Source organism: Gadus macrocephalus, chromosome 6 (assembly GCF_031168955.1).
Source record: "Gadus macrocephalus chromosome 6, ASM3116895v1".
In the NCBI taxonomy this organism is placed as follows: Eukaryota; Metazoa; Chordata; class Actinopteri; order Gadiformes; family Gadidae; genus Gadus; species Gadus macrocephalus.
In genome coordinates this window covers 6047215-6062529 of record NC_082387.1, presented here as the reverse complement: position 1 = coordinate 6062529, position 15315 = coordinate 6047215, and the positions used below count along the sequence as shown (strand labels likewise).

Below are 15315 nucleotides of genomic sequence, written 5' to 3'. Positions count from 1 at the left end.
GTTCCAGGTCTGTGCTGTGTCATCTAATTCATCCTGGTGAGACAAATTGTGACAATTAGGAAAGATTGCAGCATAGTTAACCCGTCAGCCCATAGCACCCCTAAAGCCCCCAAATCCATACCACAAGCAACAGACGTCATTTCACTATTTAGACACAGGTAAATAGCATTTGTAGTAAAATTCCTGAAATGAGAACAACTAAATGCTCAGATTTAACAATGTAGGGCCAGTTTGTAAGACATCAACGGTCTAAAAAATAATACAAATTTAGGCTTAGTCGATAGTAATAAACATGTGTGTTCTCTCTGGCAAGTATGCCAGGCCTAGTGGCAGTGTTGGGTGAAACTCATTACAAAAGAAAGCTATTGCAGATTAGATGTTGATGTCATGCAGTAATGCAAGGCATTACCAATAAAATGTCTATGTTAGCGGGTCACTTGCACTGTTACTCTTCTATTCAGGCTACATTTATGAAACTAAACAATTCTGGGAAGAGGTGCTCAGTCAAGTGGCCATTTGGGCCTTGTCTGCGAACCTTTGGGACAATGTGTAAATCTTTAGAATACTAGGCATAGAGTACTTATATTGACGAGAGTAAGTCAAACGTAGCCAATGCTAGGTTGTGTAACGCGTTACCATTCAGAGAATGTAAACTAAGACAGACATAATTACTTAGGCTACTTCCACAGTTCTCAGCCAACTCTTCCACTAGCTAAAGCACTTTAACTTACGGCATGCGGCATTAAGGCACTTCTGTCGTGTACAATCACAACTATAACATGATGGTTTAAGGAAAATAATATTTTTTTTCAAACAATGACAATTCAGATACATGCCCCAAAGGTAAATGTCAAAGGGACGATGGACCACACGATGATCTCTCAAGGCATGCACATCACACCACACCACACACAGGGCTACATGCACACATCTCACCTCAGACTGACTCACCTGAATAAGTCCCATGCAGCAGAACTGGATGAGACTTTTGTCCAAGAATCCCCCACCGAAATGCCCGTTGTCCTTGAGCTCTCCGAATAATGCGATCCAGAACTCCGCGCACTGCCGCCGAAGAAACCCCCACCAGGATTCAATCCTTTGATTGGCGGTGCTTGCACCCCCCAAGTAACTGTCAAGAGTGTCCGGCTGGGTGGGGACAACAAGGGCACGCTGAAAGGCACTAACACGGCCGTTTTCAGTTCCCAGGTCACCTCGGACAACCCTGGGACAGCCCTGTAGACGATCTACTGCCTCATGGTAGTATCCCCCAATCAATCTAGGATCGCTGCTGGTGGTGTAAGCGTTTAGCCAGATTAACTTTCTGGAGAAGCCATCGATGCATCCATTGATACATATACCGTATGGTTTCAGTTTATCGTAGCTGTCCAAATGCCAAATGAAATTTGGGCCTCTGGCAAAGTACTGGCGAAGCCGGAGACGTCCCGTCTGCCTTTGCCTGACACCTCTCGGGTCCAGTTCCTTCAGGATCAACCGCACGTCCTCTTTCCTCACCCGTAGTCCGTGTTGGTGACACTTCTCATGCATCCAGCGGTAGCCATGAAGCTGGCCCGAATGTTGTAGCTGGCCCTGGATGAAGTCCACCGAGACACCCAAATTCGTGTAGCCTGTCCTGCGGTTGAGCCCCAGTCCGGCGATCCGCCTCTTAAGGTGTCTGAGGCTTATGCGGTAACCATGCCTCATGTCTAAGGCCGACTGAATGTCATTGTATTTGAGCCCCATCCCAAAATAAAGTGCTATGTGTCTATCCATCACTTTTACCAAACAAACGTAAACGACATTGTTGCTTATTGTTTCACCAACACAAAAACCTAGCCTGCATTTCGCGCGCAACCAAATAAACTTGTTTCTTTTTGTGGTTGTTCGCCTCCTGCTGGTAATATATGAAACTGCAGCCTTGTTTCAGTGCCTCTCCGAGCCGGCTCTAGCGCCCCTCGTAGGCATAGAGATCTCGCAAAACAAACTCGAGATCTCGCAAAACAAACTCGAGATCTCGCAAAACAAACTCGAGATCTCGCAAAACAAACTCGAGATCTCGCAAAATAAACTCGAGATCTCGCAAATCAAAGTCAAGATCTCGCAAAAATAAACTCGAGATCTCGCAAAACAAACTCAAGATCTCGCAAAACTGTAGTTAGTGTTTGTCCCCAGAACACGTTTTTTTTTTCCCCCTTCATTTTATTTTTCTCCTCCATGTCACCTAAGGGCGTTGCGTACATTGCGGCGTAAAAAGCGGCGCATTTTTTGCGCATGACGGCGTAAAAAACAGTTTTTCTACATTTTACAGCGTTTTTTACGGCGTAATGAAGGTGATACGTGACTGAATTAGGTCGTTTTCTGTCGGGGTTGGCTTTCCATCTGTAACGGCTAATCCCACCACACCTGGTGGCATGTCATGGGACCTTTAAATACTTTCCTGTGAATAAATTCAGCACACGCATAATAAATGCTAGCAATGTGCAATCAAGAGCAGGATATTGCATAAAAAGAAACTGCAAACAAACGTTAACCCCCCCGTGAAATTATTTTAACCTGTTCAAACTGAAGGTTACATTTTTATGAACAACCAATGTTTTTCTGTATTTGGATATTACAGGAGAAATTTAAGCATGGCTTGATCTAATTCTTAACAAACGACTTCCATTCATTCATAGCCTTCTTGTATGCCGTTGTGGCATCCCAATCATGAATTGCATCATGAAGCACCTCAGTCTGAATTACAGACAGAAGTGTGGAAACAAACTTCGGATAGGTCAAGTGAAGGGTGTAGTAGTAGGCCATCAATGAAAGCATACCATTGAAGACATCTTCCAGAGTACTCACAGGGGAGTTGCCAATTGCGAGAATGCAGGTACTACCGTCGTATAGAAGGACTGGGGAGGACAGTTGGCGTTTCTCAAGGTACTTGTTGGGATCCTCATTTTCCTACAGATTGACCAAATGTGAAAAAAGTCAGGATGTGGAGCATAATAGAGTAAAAACAATGTGGACACTACACAACCTAGTTCTCACCTCAAGGACATGAATTAATGCTTCACTGGCTCCTCCGAGACGTTTTGGTGGTGGTGTTGGTGATGGGAAGAGGGATGGTAATGCCTTCAGAAGGGCAATGGTGAAATCCGCTGGGTGGAAGCAATGTCAGAACAAGAGAAAACTCATTATGCATTGAACCTTTATTGCATATTCTCGAAGAAAGTTGTCCAATCCCGGGTTGCTTTGAACTCAATTCATTTATTATAAAGTCGTCGGCTTGTTTCGGCATGGTAAGCTGAAGCTATACGGAGGGAATTGAATCTAACACGTGTGAGAGATAATAACTCTGGCTACTTTCAGCCACGGGCAGAGGCCCGTGGCTGTCCGCGGGTGTCGCTGTTGATCTCTGGCCATCTCCACCCCTTGTCCTCAGGTAAAGACCGTCAAGTGGCCGTGGCCTAGTGGGCGTGGCCGGGGTGCCGTACTGGCTTCGGCTTCTTCGTATATATAAAAGCGCTGCTATCTGTGGCTGGAGCAGCCTCCAATAAGGTCTTGTTCCCCTTGTGGCTATGTATAGTATTTACGGCTTATATGTTTGGTCCTAATTCATTGGGTCTATGTGTGGGTAGCTTAGATTCTTAAAATACGTAACACCTTACAATAATACTCTACTTCATAGAACTTTAACATTCAACATAGCAAATTTATCACATAAAAGTTACTTCAGTAAACAGCATACATGAACGGCAAAATGTCGTTTGCCTCCTCTTTCCATTCACTTTATATGGGAACAGATGAATCTGTAGAGACCGGGCATGACCCCTTGGTCCAACTGTTACCACATGAAGAGAACAGCATGGAATAGACCGGTTTCCAGTCCATATGTCAGATACACTATGCACATATTCTGCACATGATTTGATAGATTACAATGCAGATTATAATACAGAACATACCTCCAGCCATATCCACAGGAATGGGGGGTTTTAGGACCTTCTTCCACCGACCATAGAATTGGACATTGGTACAGAAGGTCTGCCATCTTTTCTTGGTATCGTCAATGTATTTACTGTTGGCGCCACCAAGGATACGCCCAAGCTCGTCAACTGCCTACAAGACAAAATTCTGCATACAGCAAATATACAAACTTGGTGTCTGTGCTGTGATCAATGGAAAACAGCTAAAGGACAATTCCAGCGCAAAATTAACCTAGGGTTTGTTGGTATATCATTACGAGTTTGAACAATTGCAGGGATTTGTTTTTACGGCATCTGGATGTAACTAAAATACCGCTAATTACCTCCTAATTCTAGCTGTGGGAACACTGGGTAAAAACAAACTAAATCGCTATTTCTTGTTAATGGTATAGAAATAGCGATTTCTTTTTACTTTACCCGCTGTCCCCACAGAGGTAATTAGCGGCATACGCTGAAGGCAAATTACATTCAGATGCCGTCAAAACAAATCCCTGCAATCGTTCGAACTCATATTGATGTACTAACACACCCTAGGTTGGTTCATTTTGCGCCAGAATTGTCAGACATGAAGACGGCAGAAGTGTCTGCTTCAAATGTTAGAAGGTGCAAAATGACTTACATGTCGGGGATCTCTAAAACATGGATATGCATCCATAATCTTGGCTGCCTTGTCTTCTTCCTTTGTTGCATCAGAATCAATAAAGGCCCGCCTGGCCTCGAACTCCAAGTCAAAAATCTGAGCAACATCACTTCCATTTGGCTTAGACTTAGGTTTGCTGTACATGGTCTGCAATGTCCGATAGTGCCTTGCTTGTGTTTTGCGGCTGTCCTGGTCTTAACATACAACACCAAAGAAAAGGTCAAATACAAGGACATTTATTCATGCCCCTAGAAAGGCTTTAAAAAAAGTTAAAATGGGTTCATGATAACGGGTCTTTACAAACAAAATCGTATTGTGGTGGAATATTTTAGCACTCATTTACTTCTCCATTGGCATACCTTGGCTGAGCTCAGCATCGTTATCATCGCTGTCCGGCAGAATTACTGTTGAAGCAACCGACAAATTGGTTGAAGCATCACTGTCATCTTCAAGACCTGACTCAAGGAGAGACCTCTTCTTAGGTACCCCCCGTTGTGGCATTCGTCCTTGCCTTTTTCTTGAGGACTTGATGTTTTGGATACGCTTATACATTTTAGAGTACACAGTCAGCTGTAGGAAAGAAATGTTTGAGTCATTACTCCACAGCCTAACCCACTACATTATTTGAAACAGAAAAGGCACTTACATAAGGCGTGTTTGATGAGTCTTGCAGCATAGGGTAATAATCAACAATCTTCTCAGCCACTGCCTGAATTTCCCTTTTTGAAGGGTACATCTGTTCTTGACACGAACTACTGGCACGGAGGATAGCCACCATGCTGGTTACAGTGTTCCTTATCAGTCTGCAAAATAGGTCTTTAGACATCTTGCACTGTGACCCTTTCCCACTGCGTAGCAGTTCAAAATACTGGCTCCGAACCAAGTCAAGTTCTGAATCGGTGTATACCACATACTCAGGAGGGTCCGGCATTTTTACGGTTTTCTGGTGATGGCTTTTGGGGGTGGAGGTCCGTGGCGGGCTTGGCCACATGGCACTTGTGGATGACTGGCTTGGCAGGCTTGGTAACATGGCATGTGTGGATGGCTGGCTTGGCAACATGGATGGCTGATCAATGGCTTCTCTCACTGCATTCTCACTCTGTTCCTGCAATTACATCAAATTTGCTATTAAGGGTTACAGTGTGGTGTCAGAAAAACCCTTTGCCAGAAAAACAATCTACACTTTGCCAGTAATAACTGTTTATCCTCTATTAGTTTTGCCAATTATCCTACAGACCTTGAACAGCCAGGTTCTCTCTAGCCACATATGTGGACATTTACCTTTGGATGAATGTGATCCCACAACTTCTTTCTTCGCAGAAAGTTCTGTGGTCCAGGAAGAAGATCCAAAAGATCCTCCCGAGAGAGGGTTTTTAAAACCCCTTCATCAACATCAGCAGCTTTAAAATTACAGGAAGAGGAAACATAATCAGCTTCACTATCAAACCATGATTTCCTTTTTTTCAATGCACCCTCATTTTAACAGCAACTGTCAAAAATGCCTATTACTCATTAAATGCCATAATGATGATCCATTAGGTTGACCTGGATGATGGTTACTAACTAATTTGACTCTGGACAGCAAAATGTGACCTTCACCAACAGGGCTATGGATGAATTTACACCAAACTCTCCCTTTAACATTAACATTATTTTGGGATCCACTCCCTATTAGAGCACCATGTCTACTTTCCATGAAAACCACTGTATTTGATACAATAAAAATACATTGCAAACTGCTCTCTATGGCATAGGCTAGGGTGGGAGATGTTTCATTACAAGTTTATATCCCATCTAGATAATGTAGGCTTTTTAAATAAATCCTTTAGGGCACTACCGTGGCCTACTAGATGCACTACAGACCCCTACCTAGAAGGAACAGGCAAGCAAACATGCTTTAGTATTTCAAATTTGACTGGCCCTACTCTACTGCATGCAAGAGTTCTCTGCAATTTGAGTTTTGAACCCCATTGCTGAGAAAGCTGTTGATTGTGACACACAGATAATATAATGAAACCTACAGAAAATATTGCTCAGAAGCTGATATGGGTACATTTTTGCTAGAACGCAAAATCTGTCAGCTTATTATTTTGATCTCCGGTACGTTACCGAGTGGTACTATTTTTTGACAGACAGCCAGGTGGACTAGCTACTTTTGATGCAAGTCGTAGATAACGGATGCAACTAATCATCCCCAGTACTACACAAAGTAGGCTAGCTAAGTTTGCTATCTCTGCAAATAAGATGCACGTTCCTCCACGATGCCAACCGAGCCCGCACTCATGGACTCGTTTACTCTTATCTAGCCTACACAGTTAGATTAGCATGCACCCACTAATACTTTATATAAACCAAATACATTTTACCTTGTAACACAGACAGTGTTGTGACATCCAAGTCATCCATGCTCGACAGCTGCTCCGTAGTTCTCCAGCTCTGAATATCCCTGTCCCAAAAACAGAATCAAGTTCAGAAAAGCTCGTCTGGGTTAGTTACCTACAGTGGTGGACAAAGTACTCAGACCACGTACTTGAGTAAAAGTTGAGATATGTGCAAAATATTACTACAGTAAAAGTGGAAATACTCCCTTGAAACGTCGACTTGAGTAAAAGTATAAAAGTACTTGCTTCAAATGAACTTAAGTATCAAATAGTAAAAGTAATTTGGTGTAATATAGTTCCAATGTCCTGCTATGTCCTTTAAACACTGTCAAATCATTTAAGGTAAAAAACAAACAAACACTAAGGGCCCTATTTTAACGGTCTGAAACGCAAGTGGAAAGCGCAAAGCGCAAGTAGCTTTGTGGGCGGTTCTACGGCGCTATCGCTATTTTACAGGCGGATAAATGACACTTGCGTCGCGGCGCAAGTGTCAAAAGGGTTGGTCTGAAGCAGCCTAATTACCCGTAGGTGTGGTTTGGGCGTAACGTCCAACAAACCAATGAGAGTGCCAGCTCCCATCCCCTTTAAGAGCCATGAGCGCATTTGAATCAGACGAGTTGATATTTTGACAGCGCGTCTGCAGTCTCCGATGAGACAGATGCACATGAATTTCAAACTGCAAATGGCTCAGTTTATTGCCAAATAATATGGCCTAATTCACACATGGAATAAGGGGTTTTCTTCCACAACTTCAGAAATACTGAGTCCTCAAATAAATTCCGCCAAAGAAAACGTAAATAATATAACATATGATATGCGGTAACTGATCTATTTAATGAAATACGCAATACATTATAAACATTGTTTCTTATCAGTATTGTATGCTATCCTAATATGCATGTGTCTCCGCGGTAATAGACATTGCCATTGATTGTATTATGCGTTACGTGTTTAGTTTGCGTGTGTTTAAACAGAGCACACACGCGCGCCCGCATTCATTCATTCATTCTTTTTAACACTCACTCGCGGTAAAACAATGTTTTTCACGATCAAATACTCATCAATCCTAAAAGTTATGGGCATGTAGGCCTATACGATGTCTGTGTCAAGAAAATATGTGTTTGCTGTACGGTGTTTGCAGATGCATTGATTTAAAAGTGCAACTTATTACCGCTGCATCAGCTGTTCTTTCCCAAATAATTTACCAAGAATGTGCGGCTAGGTAGATGAGAGAAGCAAAGTGTATGCGCGAGGTGCACAAGCAATCCGTATGCATCGCATGCGCATGTAGGCTATGCATCCGCCCTTAAAATAGCATCTGAACAACGCGCCACTGACTTTAAACCAGGTATTTCCTGGTCAGTAGCGCAATGGTATTCAGCAACGGCAAAATAGCGTTTGCGCCAGAACACGCCTCCTCCTTCCGCCGAACCGCCCCTTGGGGCGCATGATCAATCCCTAATTTACCGGCGAGTGGCGCTGGTGGGAAAAGAACGCTCTGCGCCAGTTGTAAACTAGCAACGACACATGCGCCAGTGACTAAGTCACTTGCGCCGGATGCAAGATAGGGCCCTAACACTCATGTTTTCTACTTGTGATATTTGATACTAATATCATTTGAAACTAGAAAATGCAGATCCTGCAGATGATATAGTGAGGTTGAAAACATGTTTTAGAAAAGTCACATAGATGTAAAGTGTGTGTGTGTGTGTGTGTGTGTGTGTGTGTGTGTGTGTGTGTGTGTGTGTGTGTGTGTGTGTGTGTGTGTGTGTGTGTGTGTGCAGGGACACAGCCACAGAAAAAGTATGTTTGGTACATGAGCTAAAATAAAACAACCCTCAAAAGTCAAAATCCATAATAGGAATCGGGGGGATTACTTTTCACAAGTAAGATTTAACATTACCGTACTATTGGTATAATTGGTATTGAATAATAAAACACGCCAAACCATGTGGCCTTTATCATAGCTACACGTATCACAAAAAAACGCATGAAAATCAGTGGTATTCAGTGAGGTATGATTAATTAAATGCGCTGACAGTTCATTGCTCCAGCCAAATGGATTACACTGAGTGGAGCGGATGACCACTCCAAGATGGCAGCCCCGCGTCTCGTCAGTGCCAGTAGGCGGTAGCATTCGATGCTCCGTCTATCAGTGTTCGAAATCGTTCCCTATACACTCGTTCCCTATTCCCTATATAGTGTACATTATATAGTGCACTATATAGGGAATAGGGAACGATAATTCAGACACTACGCTGAACATTTCTAAACGTCATTTGCGTCAGTAAATGCGCCGTGTATTTGTGTGACGTGATGCGCCGACATCATCTAAACAAACCGGGCTGGAGGTTGTATTGATGTTGAATGTTACATTTCCTTGTTCAAGTTTTTTCAAATTAATTTTGAATGTTAAATATTCTATGTTAAATCCCAAATAAATTGTTGACATTTCTAAACACAAGCCGGAGACTCCATCATTAAATGTATTCGTTTTCGCGGTTATTCAGCTTCTTCTTCTCCCCTGGAAAAATACAACCGCATTGCATTGTGGTATACGGGAGTAACATGTAGGGAACATCGTATGTACCCTATTTTAAGTCCACTATATAGTGCCCTATATAGTGGACCACTGAGAATTCGAACACCCTACAAAATGGCGTGCACCCTATTTAGTGCACTACATCCATGATAGGGAACGATTTCGAACACAGCTTGATGTCTATGGTTTTGAGTACATCATCCGGGTCCTTTCGGTACTTATTTTCGCCCGATTTGAATCGGAACGGCCTTCGCATTCAAACTTAGGCTACAAGTACGGATAGTATGGACATTGGAACAACTATGTAGAAGGCCCCTTGCCTCTAGCCATATAAACGGGGACAAACGCCGGATATATACCAATCATATTTCCAAATCGAATAATAATTTTAACGTATAACCTAACCGTTCAAGATTGACAGGGTGTTTCTAGGTTAAATATAATAGTTATTCAAGTACAGTAACGAATGGCTTGTTCTTCGTTACTGTCCACCACCACATGGGACTCTCTAAATCGACGCCACTTCGACCTGGGCGGGACTTTACGTCCTATGTCACTCTCTATGGGTTTGCATGTGTGCGCGTAGCCGTTTGTCTCAGGGATCTGTGCACGAACTCCCTTGCACTACAGATTACGAGCGTCAGTGTCGTACGCGATGGAGGGTGGGTGACATTCCTACAGTCTGTGATGATAGGCTATATTTCTACAAATGACTTACTATTACTAGCGATTAACATGACGAAACAACACGAACTAAGCTAACATTAGACTATAGCCATACCAGATAACGCCATACCAGCTAACCCTAACTATTTCTATTAAACTCTGAACCATTTTGCAACAGGCAACTGTGTGTTGGTGCGTCTTATTGCTTCCCACGTCTGCGTCTGCATCTTTCCCACTCCTGGCTAATAGTTTCAGCTTTTGTAGCCTACTGTATATCAGAAATGATCACCCTGTACCACACTGCTGACTTGTTGATGTTTTGTGAGCACTCACGCATTTCTCTAGGTATCTTAAGTTTCCTACTGGAGTCATCAAAACTTTGGACTTTGTTATTGTAAGAAATATTGTGTTTCAAAAACACTTTGTGTCTTACCCTTAGCGTTACCCTAACCTTAACCCCAGTAACATTTCTTCATCATAAACTACAAGTTAAGCAAAATGGCATACAAACATCCAGTCCAATATGAAAGAAAAAAGCTAGCTTCATTAAGGAATCGAACCCCTTATCCCCGCGTTAATGAGTTGTTCTCTGACCACTAACCCATCAGGTCTAAGTACATGTGATTCAAGAGTTAACCACTTGACAATCTTTAAACTTCGGTTGCCTAGAAATTGTAAAGACAGTGATGTGTGTACATTTTGCGAGTATCCACTCGCGATGTGTGTGCAGTCCAAAATGAAAGAAAAAACCTTGCATCACTAGGGAATCGAACCCCCAATCATCAGTTGGTCGTTGGTAACTGTAAACAAAGAGATCGCATTTTGTTTAACTGCTAACTAACAAACGGGTTTATGCGTTCACTGAACAAAGATTATGGAAATAAAAGACCACTTTTCCATCAGAAAAATCATCAGAACCGTTATTACCAACCCATAGACACTAAAGCCAAAAACCTTTCTCACATGCACACCCATCGCGAGTGACGGCTATGCGCACACATGCACACCCATAGCGAGTGACGTAGGACGTAAAGTCCCGCCCAGGTCGAAGTGGCGTCGATTTAGAGAGTCCCACCACCACATCAGCTATGTGGATGGCTAGCTAGCCAGAATTTTTTTAAATTGTAGCTGGCTGTTACCAAATGAATGTGAATGTGGAAACATATCCTCAGTGAAACAACATAGTCCTAAAACAATTTTGCACGACAAAGCAGCATAATACTTACGTTAAAATTGCGTTCAGTTGAAATTGACTCGTCGTCGTCGATAACTTTTCCTTACTGCGTGAGTCCCGTTTTGGCGCCGAGTTTGTTCACCTCACTGACGTCATTCAGATGTGACGGACAGTCGGCGCAGAAGATTTAAAATATATATATATATATTTATTTTTTTTCAGAGAATCTTGAGGATTGTTTGTGAATGCTACGTTGTCTTATATGTAATAATATACATGTTTTTTTACACAATTGCTTTGACGGTTAACCAATCGGGAGATCAGGAGGAAGGCCAAACAGGAAGCAGGGTAGCCCAGCAGTGAAACCCTAGAACCGCCAAAATCACAGATCAACCTCGTCAGAAGACATGTCGGTGTGGCGCTGCATGATCTGTATCATTTTTGTGGCTTTTAGATTGAAGAATCTTCTTAGCCACATTAATGTCACACATGGTCGTAATGCAGAATTTTGGGTTTTCTGTGGGATTGATGGCTGTGAGCAAGAGTTCAGAGTTTTTAACTAATTTTATCGTCACCTGAAACGAACGCATCCCCTGTATGTAACGTCTGGATGTCCACCATGTCAATGGAGAACGACACCCACATCCGCACCACCTTTATTAGAAAACTTCGGCGTATCGATATTTGGCAATTCTATGACTCCTTCCATGGACAGCTCCATGGAATCATCACCTGACCTTCTCGAACTTGGAACGCAGGACCCACCAGAGATGCCTGAGGCCCAATCAAGCAATGCAGTAAGTTTGCAGTTGAGCCTAGTTCTGCTATCTTGTCTATGTGCTGGGGGAATGTGATGTGTAGAGGTTGTTAGAATTACGAATTTGAATTTCATTTAAAAACTCTATAGAGCTCGTAAGTCGCCATTGCTCATGGGACCTATGAGACCGAAAAAAATGAAGAGAATGGAGAGAAAGTAATTATTTTCTGATCCCAGTCTTTATATGCCCACGTTTACACATGTTGTTTGTGGATTTAAATGATAATTTTTCATGCAAAGAAAACTATAATTTAGCGGGTAGGAGTTTGATACGGTTAGTTTTTGTGTGGGGCGCTTTGTGGACTACAACTCCCGCTGCTCTCGACACGTATGATAAACGTCACCACCACTCGCAAACAGATCCCGCTAAATTATAGTTTTCTTTGCATGAAAAATTATCATTTAAATCCACAAACAACATATGTATAATCCGGGGCATATAAAGACTGGGATCAGAAAATAATTACTTTCTCTCCATTGACTCCCATTCATTTTTTTCAGTCTCATAGGTCCCATGAGCAATGGAGACTTACGAGCTCTATAGGATCGAAGCTCTAAGCAGCTAATATAAGCTATCAGTTTACACTTTTGTGGGGAAAAACGGTCTGTCTAGCTACTGGACCAGATAAAATGAGACGGAGAGGTAATAAAGTCTATCGGCACGAGGACCTTAGATTTATTAAGTAAAGTGGCAACGGTTATACAGAGTCATAAAGCGTGAGAGATCGAATATGTCCAAGTCCCTAATCAGCGCTGATGGTTCGTCCGGAGCTTCGCCTCCGTGGAAGGTCTGCTTCAGAAGAAGGTGATGAGTTCCTGTGTGATACACTCTTATGCTGTATCCTCCTCTCGATGAGGTGTGTGCGTTTGAGATGTGTATGGTTCTGTGTGTTTTTGCTGCACCTTAGCTCCCAGGCCCTGGGTCTTCTCCTAACGGGGAGAGCTCCTCGTGTCTCCGGTGTGATAAATTAAAACGGGGGGAGTGCCCCCCGAAGTGTCTCGTGTGTGATAATTTAATGTGGCTCTGAGGCCCCTAGTATCTGCATGTGTTCCTTCTAGTGGGGGAGAGCTTCGAGGTGTCTCCTGTGTGATAAATTAATGTGGCTCTCCCGTTCTTGAGGATGACTGGTGCATTGTCTGAGTGTCAACCATTTGCCTGGGAAATGGGGCCTTCGGCTCTGGCCTTGACCTGACTATATTATCATGTTTGTGTTATGTGTTCGTTGGGTTTAGAGCAAGAGTCGACTATATATTAATGTGCCTGCCATGTGATGTGCTCATCAGGTTATTTTTCCCAACACTTTCAATAAATGATTTAAAATTGACTTGCTAAGTGGGATTTAAATTTAAAGTCCTATTTGGAACTACAAATGGCCAATAGCATAGCCTAAGTTGTATTTGTGTGATTTATCAGGGAGAAGCTGCAGCTCCAACATCTGTCACCGGGCCTGACATTGCCAGATCTGCAGCAGCTTTTGCCATAAGTGTTCGTGAACAATGCCACCTGTCACAGGTAAGCATTTCCAGTGTTCCACTCTACAATAGTTTATTGGATATGCTAAACATAATGGCAATCCCTTGTAACAATTTAAACTTCAAACTTCACAGAGGACTGTCAACAACATCATCACAGGGGTACAGCAATATCAAGCCACTCTTCTGGAAACATTGAGGAATAAAATGAGAGAAGTATTTGAAGAACACACCGGGACATCTCAGCTTCAAGATGCAGCACTGGCTACATTTGATAATTTCATTGATCCCTTCTCCACTACTACAAATGGACTGGAAAGAGCTGTTTCAGAACATTTCAGTCCAGTGAGTCCAGAAGAAGTCGTTGTCTCTCAGACAATTTGTCGGGTCAAAAAGGGCAGTTCAAGAGTTATGGCCATACGAAAAAGAGGTTTTTACTATGTGCCACTAATTGAAAGCCTTAAGCAACTTCTTTCTGATTCGCGAATCTTTACCATGTTTAATACTGTACCACCAAGAAGCCGAGAGGGATACTTATATGACTTTGTTGATGGGGATATGTTCAGAAACCATCCATTGTATTCTAGGAAGCCCAACGCATTGCAATTAATTCTGTATACAGATGAGATCGAAATATGCAATCCCCTGGGTTCTTACACTAGAGCAAACAAATTGTTAATGGTTTATTACAGCTTAGGTAATATTGATCCCAAATGTAGGTCTAAATTAGCAGCAATACGACTCCTGGCTATTGCAAAAGCTGAATATGTGAAGAAGTGGGGTGTTGATGCGGTTTTACAAAGAATTCTGAAAGACATGGATTTACTCTATAATGGTGTTAAAATTGAAACAAAAAACGGTGATATGGACTTATATGGTGCTGTGATAGCTTTGTGTGGAGACACACTTGCCCAACATGAGCTTGCTGGGTTTAAAGAAGGGGTTGGTTTTGCGTATCGCAAGTGCAGGCACTGCGAATGTACTTTTGAAGATATGCAAACAAGTTTTGATGAGAATGAGTTTGTCCAAAGAACTCATGCGAAGCACATTAGGCAATGTTTTGAAATAGATAAAGCCAGCACAGATAATTTACAGGCCAACCTCAAAACCACTTATGGAATAAACAGAAGGAGCAGACTTATTGATTTTCCTGCATTTGATATAATCCAACAAACTCCTCAGGATATAATGCACGTAATCTTTGAAGGTGTCGCACCGATGGAAATTAAGCTTGTGTTAAAAAAACTTATTTTGTCAGGAGACATAGAATTAGATGCATTCAATTCGGCTCTTCAGAATTTTCCTTATTCACCTCTTGATGTACGTGATAAGCCTTGCCCTATCAGTGTGACCACTTTAACTTCTAATGACAACAAATTGAAGCAAACATGTGGGCAGATGTTAATACTTATAAAAATACTACCTTTTCTTTGGGGAGATGTGGACAATGAGTATGTTACATTTATTAATACATTGATTGAAATAGTACAGATACTAGCTCCAGTAATTTCTTTACAAACAATATCACAGCTCAAAATTATGATTGAAAAACATTTGAATCAATTCAAACACGTTTTCCCTGAGAGTAATGTAATACCTAAGCAGCATTACATGTTGCATCTACCCAGTCAAATCAAATCCCTTAGTCCTTTGA

At 42.2% G+C, this 15315-nt stretch overlaps 1 protein-coding gene across 1 annotated transcript; it reads right to left on the bottom strand.

Moving 5' to 3' along the window:
- Positions 1-2574: 2574 nt before the first annotated feature.
- LOC132459044 (uncharacterized) lies at positions 2575-7344 on the bottom strand. The gene is made up of 8 exons (XM_060053429.1): positions 6975-7344; positions 5890-6008; positions 5255-5713; positions 4968-5178; positions 4588-4802; positions 3948-4101; positions 3031-3140; positions 2575-2943 (listed from the first exon to the last, which is right to left on the bottom strand). Exons 1-8 carry the CDS (start codon positions 7012-7014, stop codon positions 2638-2640), a joined length of 1614 nt encoding a protein of 537 aa, XP_059909412.1. The 5' UTR covers positions 7015-7344; the 3' UTR covers positions 2575-2637.
- Positions 7345-15315: the final 7971 nt, after the last annotated feature.

Coding starts and splice junctions, on each gene's coding strand:
- LOC132459044 (XM_060053429.1), bottom strand. CDS start 7,014: ATGGATGACTTGGATGTCACAACACTGTCTGTGTTACAAG. Junction 3,141..3,947: donor TCCTGTGGATATGGCTGGAG/GTATGTTCTGTA, acceptor GCTTCCACCCAG/CGGATTTCACCATTGCCCTT. Junction 2,944..3,030: donor CATTAATTCATGTCCTTGAG/GTGAGAACTAGG, acceptor GTCAATCTGTAG/GAAAATGAGGATCCCAACAA.